This window comes from Lampris incognitus, chromosome 2, assembly GCF_029633865.1.
Source record: "Lampris incognitus isolate fLamInc1 chromosome 2, fLamInc1.hap2, whole genome shotgun sequence".
NCBI classification, from domain to species: domain Eukaryota; kingdom Metazoa; phylum Chordata; class Actinopteri; order Lampriformes; family Lampridae; genus Lampris; species Lampris incognitus.
The window spans coordinates 132,481,106-132,497,099 of record NC_079212.1 but is presented as its reverse complement, the minus strand read 5'-3'; the positions used below and the strand labels follow the sequence as shown (position 1 = coordinate 132,497,099).

Below are 15,994 nucleotides of genomic sequence, written 5' to 3'. Positions count from 1 at the left end.
AGAGGTCATTAATAAAAATGGAAAAAAGAAGTGGACTAAGAGTTGAGCCTCGAGGCAAACCTCGTTGTACTACTGTATCAGATTTGCTTCCTTCTATGACATCACATTATTTTCTTTTATTAATATATAGGAATTTAACTAAAGTAAAGCATTTCATGACAGACCAACAGGGTAAAGTTTATCTAAATGAAGGTAGTTGTTGACCAGATTAAAAGCCTTGGTCAAATCGATGAAAATTGCACCTGTTAATTTACTATCATTAGACGCAGAGAAAATATTGTTTGTAAATTTTAACAAAGCAGTAGTTGTGGAATGATTTGATTGAAGCCAGATTGAAAAGGTGATAAGATATGCTTATTGAGATAATATGTCCATTATAATTCTGTTATCCTCTTTCAATGTTGTATTATGTAAATTGCGTGAACACAATATCCATTGCACGCTGTCCATCTTGGGAGAGAGATCCCTCCTCTGTTTCTCTCCCTGAGGTTTCTTCCTATTTTTTCTCCCTGTTAAAGGGGTTTTTTAGGGAGTTGTTCCTTATCCGATGAGAGGGTCTAAAGACAGGATGTTGTGTTGCTGTTAAGCCCACTGAGGCAAATTTGTAATTTGTGATATTGGGCTATACAAATAAAATTGATTTGATTTGATTTGATTTGATAATATGATTGATCATAAATTATTTTTCAAATACTTTTGCAGTAGAACAAATGATTGAAATTGGTCTATAGTTACTGAGTTCAAGTACATCGCCTCCTTTGTGGAGGGGAGTGATACATGAACATTTCCATAAAACAGGTATTTCACAAGTAGATAGACACGTCAAAAAGATTACAAAGAGGGTACATGAGAATGTGGGATGATAATTTGAGAAATTTGGTTTCAATGCCATCTAACCCAGGACCACTACTCACTTTTAGGTCATTAATGGCATCCTGGACCTGGACAGGTGTTATTTTCCTGAAAGAGAAGGAGCTATGACGAGACAGTACATTGTTTAAATCACCACAAACAGAAGGATCAGGCATTATAGCAGAAGAGACCAAGGAGGAATGTTGATTAAATGCTTGAGCGACTAAAAGTGGATCATTCAATATAATATTGTTAAATCTTATCTGATTAGGTAAAGGTTTATCAGATGCATTAATTATAGTTTTGATTTATTCCAGAATTGTTTAGGATTTTTAAAGTCATGAACAAGACTTTCTTTATAATAACTGGATTTAGCATTTCTGGTTATAGTTTTGCTCGCATTTCTCAACTGTCTATACTTTTCCCAATCAGCAGGATCCTTGGTCTTTTGAAATGTGGCCTGTGCATTATCTCTCTGCCTGAAAATACTTATAAGATCAGAAGTTATCCAGGGAAGATGCCTTCACTTGACTTTGTTTGTTTTCAGGGGTGCAGGCTTATCTATAACTTCAGTAAATATTAAAATGAAGTTACACCATCTAGTTTGACACTTAAAGTTTAAGAGGATACTATCACTGATCAAACACAGCAAAGCAAAACGAAGCAGATCAAGAGAAATAGGTTGTAATGCACAAAGATACCCGATGCATCAGTCATAACTAGACACACAAACAGGACGAACAGACAAAACACATAAACGCACATACACAAAATTCAAAAAAGAACCCAAGAAAACCGTGTTGACCCTGGCCCCATAGGCCCAAGGATTTTGATGAATAAGCAAAAATCACTTCCATTCTGAGCTTTGTCTGTTTCAATAAGAAGAAATATGTAGCTCAAAAAACTAGATTAGCAATTAATAAAGAGGGGGTTAGCGCCTTAGATAGAAAATGATAAGGGTTGCCGCGTATAACTATAGTAACAACGGAATTCATAAAGAAGTTGTTACTATACCTTGTTGGTTTAGTTAAGAGAGAGAGAGAAAAATAAATAAATATATATATATATACTTCAACATAGTGCAGCCAGTATGACTTTTTATGACACATTTGCGTTTTGCGGCAGCTGTATATATACAAAAAATGAACCTACTCACGGCAAACCGTACCAGTGAATCTGCTGGATGTAAACAGCCCAACCTTCCCCCTGGATCGCCACCTTGCCGTGGTGGAGAAGCTTGCATGTACCAATGATCCCAAGAGCTATACCGTCTGGAGCTTGGCTCCTGTAGGGTCACCCAAGGCGGATAGGTCAAGGGGGAGGTCCTAGACGAAGCATGGTCCAACAAAGACCTCAACGATGGAACTGGTGGAAGGTGTCTCCAGGTCACAACGGCAGTGAAGGTGGATGAAGGCGGCAACAGAGGGTGGTCCCCCATTGTCTTGATTCTCCATGCCATTGGACTCTGGCCAACCCCTGCCAAGGAACATGTGGTGGCTGCAGGCACATCAGCCACTCCATGTAAAAAGCTGTCAAGTGCAGGCGTCCCCCCATTTTGCAGCTCCAGGATCAGCCTCTACACCCACCTAAGGACCCAGAGGGACCCAAAGGGAGGATGGTCATACTCAACCCCGAGTGACCACCGATGATGAAACAGCAACAGTATCAACAAAAATAACAGAGGAGGAGTAATTTCATCGGTTAATTTCAAAAGTCACCAACTTTCTGTCAAGAGTGTCATCATGGTTCATAGTGGAATTTCTTCATAAACTTTGTGATGGAGGGCTGGCTAAAGTTAGCTAGTAGCTTCGGAAGGAAATTGTTGGAGAGTTCATGGAGGAGTTCATATAAGACATGAAGACAGCTTCAGCAGCTTTGTGGTCACTGAATAGTTGCTTATTGCCATCAACCAATAAACTCAGTGTGCAGGGATAATAGAGGGAGTACTTTAGTTTAAGTTCCCAAAGTCATATCAAGTGAAACTTTATTTATATCGCGTATTTCATACACAGTCCTAAGAAGAAGGAGGAGAAGGAAGAAGTGGCCCTGTAATGGCCTGGCGGCCTGTCCAGGGTGTCTCTCCGCCTGCTGCCCAATGACTGCTGGGATAGGCTCCAGCATCCCCACGACCGTGAGAGCAGGATAAGCAGTTTGGATAATGGATGGATGGATTTCATAAACAGGCAACACAGTGTGCTTTACATAAAGTGACAATACAATTGAAAGACAATCATAAAAGTGCAAACGTAGAAAACAAATATGCATATCAACAGGTATTAGTGGTTATTCAGGAATCAGAGCAGAATATACAAATATCAAAATATACAAAACACATACACCAACAGCTTAGCCATAGGCTGTTATGAAAAGTAAGGTCATCATTTGACTGGATCGAAGGACCGACGTCTCTTCGTCAGATAAGCACTGTAATCCGGGTATATAAAGATGCAGTTCCCATTGCAGATCAGCTTTTTTTTCATACTCTTTTTTTCCATGAACAAGTCGAAGGATCTTTAACTTATCCTGAAAGTATAATAGCTTTATCAGCAGAGGTCTTGGGCTGGATCTGTCATTCTGTCGGACAGCAGTGCGTTGGGAAAGTTGTCTTGGCCCTGAAGCTGTAGAAACAAACGGGCCATAAACCCAAGCGTGTCGTGGCCTTCTGCAGATTTGGGTACTCTGACAAAGTGGAGATTGGCAGACCTACTCCAGTTCTCCAGGTCATCAACTTTATCCATTTTTCAAGTTGCTTCACCCGAGTGGAGAGATCATTCAAGTTGTCCTCGTTTGCTCTGACACGCTGTTCCAGATGCCAAACATGTTCCCCCAGTGTCAATAAGGAGCCCTCAATACCATTCAAAGTGCAAAGAATGGAATCCACTTTAGTATCAAAGTAAGTCAGCAATTTTAATCTGTTGGATGGAATCAGACACGGTTTTCAACTGATCTTGATCCATTGTTTGGGGTTTTGGCTTGGGAGTTGGCAAAAGCAGAAATGACCTGTCCTTTGCCAAACATAGTTGAGCACCTTTTAGGTCATTTGGAGCTGCAAGCTTGTTAGACGGTGACTATGTATAAATAAGAAACCATGAAACGCTACAGATTTCGGTAGAAAAGACAAACAGATATTAGCTAAAGTCGAGTTACTCTCTGTGGCCATCCTGGATCAGATTTAAAATGGTACAACAGCTTTAATGATGAAAGCAGTACATAAAAACAGCAGGAGGAAGCAAGTATACAGGACTAAAAAGGGCTAGGACATATATAAAGTAGGATCTTGAAAGTGACTGATCATACTTATTGAAAGTTATTGATGCCAGTAATAGAAAAACAGGAACAAAAATGCTCTTTACCTTTTTTTCCAGCATTTCTAATTGTTCTTTATAGAAAGCTGAGATACTGGCCAGCTCCCGTTCTTTCCTCTCAAGCTGTCCAGCCTGAAAAAAGAGATGGCAACAAAGAGAGAAGGGGTGTGAAACACAATAATATTAGAAAAACAGCAAGGCAAATTTTAAAGAATAAATGACAAAGGGATTTACTTCTTCCATTCCACAGATGACAGGGAGCTATGTACATTTATGGTATTGTTTATCAGAAGACTAAATCCTGACAAACTGAGGGAGCATTTGGAAATCTCATGTTATGGACTACTGCAATATGAAAATGTAAACCTTCCAACTGGAAATCATGTGTTGAACTGCCATCACATACTGATGGGACATGCACTGCTTTGGGTTAATACATGAACCCATATTCACATCTTAATTGAGCTAACTGACATGCAAGAATTATGTGGAGGCTTTCAAGCAGGTTACTAAATAGGTACAGGGGTTGCATTTATAGTGAATTTTCTGTCATTCTGTCGTCGATAGATAGATCCAAATGCCATCTGTCATTTTTGCACAATCAACATAAGGAACTGGCGATGATGATTTGAGAAAACTTTGGCTCGTATTCCTGTCAATTATGGCAGCAATTACACTGGAGCGCAGCAAATGTCGCATGTCGGAATTTACATCTCCTATTTAAAAGGTTATGCAAGTCTTTGTTAAACCGTTATCTGAACACAGCCTATGTGGTAGAAAGTTATTTTACGGTCTGTGTATGGAAGACTACTAGCATTTTAAAAAGCACCTTCAATATTGCAGACACGCACACGCAAGTTTCCAGTATGAATTAATTGCTTTTTTTAAAAATCTTTCCATAACTTTAAACATTGTTATTAAGCACTGCCCTAGTAAGGCCCATTGTAGCACTAGCATTAAGGATTGAGAGCTTGATGCATGGCAGCCGATGGAGGACCAAGACTGACAAAATGCAAAGTTCACCCATGCTTGAGATACACTAGGTGATGCATGCATCTTGTTGCTATTGGTGAGTGACTGTTGTCCAAGAAATAGTTGACAAATCTTGCCTTGGAAGTAGGAAAAAAAACTTCACAAAAGTGTCAGAGACAACATATCGAAGTTAAAAATATGTGTTTGAATATGAATTAAACACAAGGATTTTACACTGGAAATATCTCGTCATATTCAATTACCAAAAATCTACAGTAAAATGCACGCCATCTTTCCACACTGCAAACATTTGTTAATTTACATCTTTGCAGATTTGAAATAGTAATAATATTTTCTTGCCAACTGTGTAATCATTCAGGTTTAAAACAGTGGGAGAACAGTGGGAAAGGGCCACAGGTTGTGTTTGTTGGCGGGGCCTAAATTTGATTGGTTGCCTTTCCTGTCAGTACTCGGTACGTAGACAGATGTGGATTTTTGTTAATATCTCTTTAATGTTGACTGTAAATGTTTATTACTGGAAAATCATATCGCCTTTTTGCTCTCATTTCATCGAAAATGACAGGGGCACAGGCGACATCGCCTACCAGGTGTCAAGCTCATTATATACACATATAGGATATACAAATGTGACAAAAAATAATATTGGTAAGCATTAAAACAACTATGACTCATGAAAATAAATTACGACAGAATTTTTACAGCCCTGTCCATCACAGTGACAGACCAGGATAAATTATTGTGCAACCCCTGAATCGGTGCTGAAAATAGTTGAGACCTGCATTGAGCACTGTCACGCTGAAAGTCAGCAGTAGGCCTGAGTAAAGCTGAGATTCTACTCTTTGGGAAGTGGCTATGTTATAAGTGTACAGGTTTGACTTTCCATCTGAGTCTGTTCCATGTTGTAGCGCATACTTTCTGAGTTTGTGTGTTTTAATTCACAAGATATTATCCCTCACATCTACAACTCAATGCATATACAGTCACACACAAATCTGTAAACACATGACACAGAGATATCCCATGCACGCTTCTTACACATACACATAATGACGCATAAAAAGAAATGCATTAATGTGTTCATAAAATGGTGGGTCCTTCTCACGCAGCACAACTTACAAGAGCATTTGGGTAGTATGTGACTGGCACAGCAGCTGCAGTTGCTGACATGGCGAGGCTGGCATTAGGATGAGGTGGAGCGCTTTATGCCTGCTATGCCAAGCAGCGAGATGGCAGATTGGCTGTGAAACTGGCTGGGGTTTTGGGCTACGGCAAAGCAGCATGCAAGCAGAGGGACATAGGATGCAGACATCAAAGAGATGAAAAAGATTCAGGGCTGTGGAAACAAGCTACTGACTCACTCAAAAAACTGAAACCATTAAGCCGCTCTGGGGATTTCAATTTAGGAATAAAGGTTCATTTAAAACTGTAACTCAGACTAACAGAGCCGCTGACCTTGTTTCGACAGTGAAAGGCATTAATCCGACTCAGCATCACTGTAAAATTTAATAAAGTGGATTAAAAAAAAAAGTGGAGTTTCTTTATACCAAATAAGTAAATAATATCTAAGATAGACAGGTTATAAGATAAGAAGTTGATGGAGAACAGTTGCAAAAAGAGAAAGAGGCTATGTTTACACCGCATGGTACAAGTGACCAAATTCTGATTTTCTGCTCATGTTGCACAGATCGGATATGTATAATGACCATGTAAACAGGAGAAAACCATACGGAATCGGATACTTTCGGATCCAATTTTGACAAAATTTATATGCGGAAATAAATCAGATAGGAACATAACACAATCATGTTTATTCTATGTATATTTTATCCATCCATCCATAATCTTAACCGCTTATCCTGCTCTCAGGGATGCTGGAGCCTATCCCAGCAGTCATTGGGCGGCAGGCGGGGAAACACCCTGGACAGGCCGCTAGGCCATCACAGGGCCCACTCACACACACATTCATTCATTCATTCCTAGGGACCTACATGTCTTTGGACTGTGGGAGGAAACCAGAGCCCCCGGAGAAAACCCACGCAGACACGGGGAGAAGATGCAAACTCCACACAGAGGACGACCCGGGATGACCCACCAAGGTTGGACTACCCCGGGGCTCGAACCCAGGACCTTCTTGCTGTGAGGCGACCGCGCTAACCACTGTGCCACCGTGCCTGTATATTTTATTGTATCTTTATTATGTTTATTTTATTGTATTTTTATTATATGTTTATATCTGCCAACGTGACCCTCAGGTACCACACAGATGGGATTTTTCAAGTCATTGTGAATCTCAGATCATTCAAAATGCGACGCGCTCACACTCGCCACATTTTTAGTAATGTGGTGTACACGTGCAGTAGTTTACTTCTGCATCGGTGACCAGGCTCCCAGGTAGGCCTACACATGCGGGTTGTTCCAAGTGCAAACCAAGGCACAGGAAGCAGATATGGGCCCCTTAAATGTAGATGTAAAAAAGGCAGTCAAAAAAGACAAATATTGGCCAAAAAAAAAAAAAAATCAGAACTGGGCACCAAGACCTGTGGTGTAAACTTAACCTATGACAGAGAGACAGTGAGAAAAGATGAGAGGAACGATGCAAACTTGAGACACTGGCAAGCATCATCAGAGCATTAGCATTAGAATTACAGTTTAATGACCTCGCAAACAGAGGGAATCGTTTACCAAGCCAACCGTTATTGACTTAATATGTTCACCTACTGTGCAAAACTAATCCATTCCGCTCTGAATCATCCATTCACAACAGCGCAGTGATATTTTCGCTCCTGAACCACAAAAACAATTTGCTGCTGACTCTCACATTGGTAGCCGGACCATGTTGGTTGTCAACACCAGTAGTGCTAGGTCACCTCAAGTACCGTACTCCTCTTTAAGCAGGGGTACATCTTCAAATGACTATGTAAACATCAATTCAATACATATTCAAAATGTTGAATATTTAACATCTGATTTAAAATGGTTATTTGAACTGGATGATCTGATATGAACTGAAACAATTTTGGGCAGAAAAATCTGGCTTGGTCAAGAATTCTTAGTGCAGAGTTATTAGGCGTTTAGTACAGAACCGCAGCATCACCTCGATCAGATATATGATGAAAAACGTGCGCTACCCCGTAAAAGCAGATGGTCGTTTATGTAGGATGGGAGAATCCTCTCCAGAGCGCACACATCTTGAGATGTGTGTATAAACATGCCTGTGTGTATTCATTCATATGACCGTCGATGCAATGAAGCGTCATTTAAAGTAGGCATGTAGATTGAAAGGGAACTGCGCACACAAACGTGCCTAGGTAGCTGTATGCAATTGCACATGGACATGACCTCATCCACTGAACCAACAATGCTAATGAGTGAGCCTGAGCTACGACCATGATGTGAAAAGGATATGGTGAATGAGCACAGCAACACCAGTCACATTCAGCGGGGTATAAACACAATCACAAACACATAAATATCCACTGGGACATGAACAAGCACACACACAGGCAGCCACCACCAGTGTTTTATGTCATAGTATAAAGGTGACTGATTGTTGGAGCCTGGTTTATGCCTTATTGTGCATGATATGAATCAGATGGACCAACAGCATCTTCCGTGGAGGCTCGGGTGGATCTTTATCTGCTGGTATAGTGTCTACAATACATAGTCTCTCTCTCTCTCTCTCTCTCTCACACACACACACACATGCACATACATAATCACATGCATAATCACACACGTATCACATACACGTATGCACAGAGATTGACATTACGTCAATTAAAGCAATCTAGTCTAATCTTATCTGAATTTAATCTCCCAAAGAGCACACCTGCACATCCATGTACTGCGTTCACCGCACTGTCACACTTCCCTTTTCTGCAGAAGCTGCTTGACGCTTAAGGGCTGTGTGTGTGTGTGTGTTGTGTGTGTGTGTGTGTGTGTGTGTGTGTGTGTGTTGTGTGTGAAAATCCCCTCTGCCGGCAGCATAGATGATTTGTAATTTTCTAGCTGAATACCTCCCAAAGTGTTGTTGTATGGAATGGCAGCAGCAGCACACTTTACAGACTCACTTTAATGCACAATTTAAACATGACGTTTGAATAGAGGGAGGGAGGGAGAGAGAAAGAAAGAGAGAGAGGGAGGGAGAGAAAAAGAGGAAAAGATAAGTATTGAACAAAAAAACAAACCCAACGACAACACCACTGCCCGTGCTTCTTACCCATGTATCCAATTCTGCTGGCTAGGAGAGAGAGATCGGAAGAGCGTAGATGAGAGAGACAGGATGTAATAATAAGAAAGGTGTGTAGTTAAAGAAAAAAAGTGGAAAAAAATGGCGCATAAAAAGGGTGAGAGAAGTGAGAGGAAATGTAAAATGTGAGGGTGAGAAAGAGCAACGCAGGGAGGAAGTTTAAAAGAAGAAAACAAGAGGGAACAAGGTTAGTACAGTTAGATACCGACCCACCTAATCAACACCGTTTACCACAAGTGACTCATGAATCATCTCCCTGCAGTCATGAGGGGGTCGGATTCTGTAGTCTCCTTCAAATCTCAACTGAAAACTTAGCTTACCTCGCTGTCTCTTATCTAGTTATTACTGCTATGTTAATTTGGCGTTTTTGTAATGGTCATCCTTACTATCCCCTTCCGGGAGGTCCGGTCTCAATGTAATTAGCCTTTGCAGTTAGTGCTGAACTCTAGGTCCTGCCTACAAGAATGTCCCTAAACCTGACATCTTTTATCCCCCCCCCTTTTTTTCTCCCCAATTGTATCCGGCTAATTACCCCACTCTTCCGAGTCGTCCCGGTCGCTGCTCCACCCCCTCTGCCGATCCGGGGAGGGCTGCAGACTACCACATGCCTCCTCCGATACATGTGGGGTCACCAGCTGCTTCTTTTCACCTGACAGTGAAGAGTTTTGCCACGTCCCCCAGTTTCCCCTCCCCCCAAACAGGAGCCCCGACGGACCAGAGGAGGCGCTAGTGCAGCGACCAAGACACAGCCACATCCGGCTTCCCACCTGCAGACACGGCCAATTGTGTCGGTAGGGACACCCAACCAAGCCAGAGGTAACACAGGGATTTGAACTGGCAAGCCCCGTGTTGGTAGGTAACAGAATAGACCGCTACGCTACCTGTACGCTCCAAACCTGGCATCTTCTAACTTACTGTTTTGTCCGTCTTGACTGCCATGAGCATATGAGCCCGCATGCTGTCGCCTCTCTCTCTCTCTCTCTCTCTCTCTCTCTCTCTCCTCCCCCCCCCCCCTCTCTCTCTCAGACTTGTGGTTTTCCTGCTATGGACTGTGCAGGGACTGTTGCATCCTGTGGTCCCTACTGGCTCAGGCCTACAGCCTCCTGAAGACTTCCACCGCTGCTTGTATTGCTCTGTTCATGACTAATTTTGCACCATTTGTGTTGCCTGTGACTCTGCATCAATCTCACTCTGCACTTTTCTCTCCATCTGTGTGAGTGCTGAGCCCCGAGTTTTCCCCCTGCGTACATGAGAGCTCTGTCCTTTCTCTAGGGCTCCCCGGTGCTAAACTGGGGTTGATGCATGGGGTCATATCTCCTCTGTGGCGGCATTTGTGGAGCATGCCTGATGTGTTATTGAGGAGGATCCCTGACTCTTCACTAAATATATTTTGCACCATTTTCCTCTATGTTTTCACTTCTTTTGCTATAATTTATGCATTCTTCATATATTCTTTGCACTATTTCACTATGTGTGCAATCCACTTGTTTTATCTGATGTGTGGTGAGCATTCTGGCACAAAATGGCTCCTGTGCAGGTGGGTGCTACACATTGGTGGTGGTTGAGGTGACTTTCCCCTCTTCACTGTGAAGTGCTTTGGGTGTCGAGATAAAGCGCTATATAAATTTAATCCATTATTATTATTATTATTATTATTATCTGTTCAGTGGTTACTGTTAATCTGCTGCCGTTTGTCTACTAGGTCCAATCGACACCTGTTGCATGTCTATCTCTTCCTGGAAGTGAGATCACTCCTCTTTTGCTCTTCCTGAATTCTCCCTTCTTTTTTCTCCCCCCTGACCAATTTTTTTTTTTTCTGTAGCATTTTTCCACATCCAAACTGAAGGTCTAAGGATAGGGGATGTCGTACTTACTGTGGCTGTGATGCAAAGCTCTCTAGGATTAAATTGTGATATCGTGCTATACAAATGAAACTGATTTGACTTGACCTAGTTTGTGGTAAAGACCATTAGTTGTGATAAAGGGAAATGGGGCAGATGTCTACCGCGATGTGTGCTGTAATTTTATCTGACAAACATCCAAGTGTGCACCCTCAAAACGAACGGTCTCCGAAAGGTGAGTCTGACAGAGCTAACTTGAAGGTTAAAGGGGTACGGCCCAAAATATGCATGGCTTTTGAGTCGACTGTACAACACTGAAGAAACTTCATTTTTAACCACCACAAAGGGGCATGGTATGGAGGATCATGCTCCCCATCCTCCATGAAAGTGGCTGCTGTGACAAAGGTAACATTAGTCCGGACCAGTTTGAAACAAAGATGGAACTTGTGATTCCCTTCATCTTGATTATCCTGGTTGTTAAGTGGGCTGAGGTGAGTCATGTAGTTGGAATATTGGGAGTTTTGTTTTTTCCATGTCACCCTGTGTCTCTCCACACCCTTGTATCTGATGAAGACATTTCCTTTATGGTTTTCTGAAAGCTACAATCTTTAAGATTGTACTTTTTTTTTTTGGATTTCCCCCCCTTTTTTTCCTCCCCAATTGTACCCAGCCAATTACCCCACTCTTCCGAGCCATCCCGGTCACTGCTCCACCCCCTCTGCCGATCCTGGGTGGGTTGCAGACTACAGCATGCCTCCTCCAATACATGTGGAGTCGCCATCCGCTTCTTTTCACCTGACCGTGAGGAGTTTCGCGAGGGGGACGTAGCACGTGAGAGGATCACGTTATTCCCCCCAGTTCCCCTTCCCCCCCCAAACAGGCACCCCAACCGACCGGAGGAGGCACTAGTGCAGCGACCAGGACACATACCCACATCCGGCTTCCCACCCGCAGACACAACCAACTGTGTCTGTAGGGACGCCCAACCAAGCTGGAGGTAACACGGGGATTCGAACCAGCCATCCCCGTGTTGATAGGCAATGGAATAGACCGCTACGCTACCTGGACACCCCGAAGATTGTAATTTCTTTAACGTACCACCATCTGATCTGAAATAAGAAAACTGCATTGTTGTTTGAGCCAACATACTGTAAAAGCTCTTGATGCATGGTCAATAATCCAGGTGAGGAAACCCCAGAAAGTAATTAATGGTCACGGCATTTGCACAGGAAACTGATCACCGGTTGGCTGGGGATACCTGCAGTCAGCCGAAGTCACTTAGATGAGTGATGAAACACTTCTCCCACTAAACGTTGTGTCCAGATGAACTGATTCAACTGTCCGGGATACTGTGAAGTCCCAGAGATCAAATGTAAATGAAACCTGTGCTTTTAACACTAGCGACTCCCCCACAGCCAAAAAAACAAAACAATACATGGTTAAACTTGAGCACTGTGGATTAGTATAGCTCCTCTTCTTATCGTTAGGCCCCCTAACAATTATCTTATTAATGTGTAGTAAAATCATTTCGGTACATTTTGGCACATCTGCATGGAAAGTAGAGCAGCGCAAAGTACAATAGAGGAGAGGAGATTAAATGATAGCAAGGGTACAGGAAAGGAGAACAAGAAGCTGAGGGGAAAGGAGTAGGGGAGAGAGAAAAGAATGAAATAATATAGGAGATTATGTAATCCTTTTCAGTCAGTTAGGTTCCAGGTATTATCTCGTCACTAAGCCCTGAAGTCAGCATATTACAGTTTCTATGACAAGACATACCCTCTTACATACGAGCCAGGATTGTTCCAAGGAACAGGTAATAAGGCCAATCTAAAGCTGCACTCTGTAACATTACTCCAATAATAACTTGTTATTTTATCCATCCGGAGTCAGGTTACATAATACTAACGGCAGCTTTACTGCGGTTGTACAGACCCACCAGAGTTTTTACCGTTACACAAGAGCATGACAGCGCGTTCCTACCTGCCGTGCTCATGCCTGTGCTACATTATGTACAGTACATGCCACCTGGTGACTGGAATACACACCGAGTCATGAGTGAGAACTACGGCATGTGTTGAGTTTAATTAACTGAAACTAAAGTGGTACTTAAATAACATACTGTTAAATTAAAAATGGCTAAATAATCCTTCATTAATGTTAACAGTTAAATGTTCTATTTTGCAGCAGTAGAGCCCAAGCACCGATTCATGTGGTGATTTGAGTATGGGAAGTCATATTTAAACTAACAGTTTTATGGCCACAGGTGTATATCTTGTCGTGTAGAAATGTCAGACAATGCATTAAAAGTACACTAAAAAACACATCTATCTCCAAATCCAGCTACACTGAACTTCAGAACTACAATAAACACACACACAAAATGCTGGGTGCTGACTCGCCTTGGCCAGTCAAACCAAGTGCTCCCAGTCCAGCAGTTGACACAACAGAAAGGGATAGATTAGATCAGCAGGTGGCCAAAATGTTGACACGCCTCATAAAAACACCATTCAGTTAAATGAGGTGAGCTCACACAGCTCTGTATGTGTGTGTGTGTGTGTGTGTGTGTGTGTGTGTGTGTGTGTGTGTGTGTGTGTGTGTGTGTACTGAATAATCTGTTACGGATACAACTAATGCCATCTGTTTAACCTCCCCACTTTTCAGTGACTGGCCACTGAAATTGGGTGTGTGCGTGTGTGTGTGTGTGTGTGTGTGTGTGTGTGTGTGTGTGTGTCTGAGCCTGTATGAGACTAATGTGTGCGTTTGTGTATGTGGCCCCCAACAGAGAGTTCACAGGAGTGTGAAGGGCCCATTTACAGACAATAAGCTTTTTAGGAGAGAGGATGTGTGGAGTTTCGAGATGTATGGATTTACATAATTGCCTTGTGTACACACACACACACACAATACAAATGAACACATGTACACACAAACATGCCCTCGTGTTTGGTGTGGTCCGTGGACCATAGCAGATGATGGCATTTAAGGTCCGTCCACTGGTCTGCCTCTGGTCCTGAGCTTCCTGGTGGGGAGCAGTCAGCAACCTCGCTTCAAACTTCTGAAGTCTGACTAAACTGACAAAGTAATTAATGGGCCATACAAAGTATTCCAAATGACCAAACTGCCCATTTCATAGACAACCTACTCCGCTGAACAGAAGGGAATATGAAAATCACCATTTTTTATACTGAGATTACAGTTGTTCCCTGTCTTCAAACGTAGCCTCCAATATCTTGCCAAGTATTTCTTCCAGAGCCTCTGTGAGCGGAGCGGGAAAATCACACCGGTTTCAACAATTACCTTCCCAGCGGCGGCCACCGATGCTCTACACAGCAAATCACATAGGCTTAATTCTTCCAGTGTTTGGTTTTACTTGATGATCTTCAGCATTAGTCATGCTTTTATCTTTCTGTTGTTATTTTGTTCTTTTTTGTCTAATTTAATTGCCTCTGTCAAACAGTTTGTGCTGCAAAAATGGTGTGTTGAATATCCACATAGCCATTATGATCCCAGTGATGAGTGAAACTTAGTAACAGCACAGAAATATGATTCATATTTCTATCAGAAATTCTACTTCTACTGCAATACACAATATACTTCTGTGATTGTGTGTTGTGGTTTTGCGTTCCACTAATTCTTCTGGTTGCCCACACACACACACACACAGTCATATTTAATTCATCCTAGCTTGGTATTTAGTGGGCAGTAACTGGGCACTGCAACACTACACACCCCCAAAAGCACTCACCAATGGGCAAGTTGGTCACAGTCTGCTGCCACCCCTGCTAGATAATGCACACACTAACACACAGGGACACACAAACATCTCTAGCCCACCCTGCATACATGCAGTATGTACACATACTGTGACACAGGGATCATACACAAGCAAAGACACAAATATGCATATTTACAGAAACATTCAATAAATAAATAAATACACAAAACGCACACAAACAGCACACACATGAAAATAAAATAAGATGGGTTAGAGCAAAATAATGTGTTTGATTTTGTGTGCTTAGTTGAATCATATTTGCTGCGGTTGTACCACAAGGGTCACCAGATGCACCCGCTTGGCAACGCTTCATGCTTGATTTAGACCTGAAACCCCAATAGTCTGGCAGCACAGTGTCAGAGTGTGTGTGTGTGTGTGTGTGTATGTGTGTGTGTGTGTGTGAGAGAGAGAGAGAGAGAGAGAGAATGTGCCCCTCTGACTTTGTATGCGAGTGCTGGTGTGTCTGTACAAAATAGAGTATTATTTGTGTGTGTGTGTGTGTGTGTATGTGTGTGTGTGTGTGTGTGTGTGTGTGTGTGTGTGTGTGTGTGTGTGTGTGTGTGTGTGTGTCTGTCATGGCAAGTGAACGAGACCTTTGGTCTCAACCACCTCTCAAGGAGAGAAACGCTTCCTTGGAAATCAATTATGTAAATGCTGAATTATGCAAATGACACATTTGAATAAATCCGTGTGTTTGGGGAGGAGAGGTTTGAGCATGGCTTTCCTCTCGGAGTCGGGACTGGGAAGTGAGGGGAAACAAAAGCGAGGGAGACAGGGACATAAAGAGGGGAACAAAGGGGAAGGCCAAGGATCGAGCCTAAGAATGTCAGTGACAGACAGTTTGCACGGTCAGACTTCTCATTTGCCTTCGTTATGATGGGGGGGGGGACAAAGACCAAGGGAGAGAAAATAGAGAGTTCATTCACTGACAGCTTTCTTTGACTTTTGTCTTTATGGGAATAACTAAGTTAACCAAATT

General features: G+C 42.4%; 1 protein-coding gene across 1 annotated transcript in view; it reads right to left on the bottom strand.

Moving 5' to 3' along the window:
- The window catches only part of LOC130107800 (MICOS complex subunit mic25a-like), a 107,045-nt gene that overhangs the window by 67,092 nt on the left and 23,959 nt on the right, over positions 1–15,994 (bottom strand). Inside the window, exon 5 of the mRNA XM_056274558.1 lies at positions 4,206–4,289. Within this exon, the coding sequence (XP_056130533.1) occupies positions 4,206–4,289 (84 nt within the window). The remainder of the gene's footprint in view (positions 1–4,205; positions 4,290–15,994) is intronic.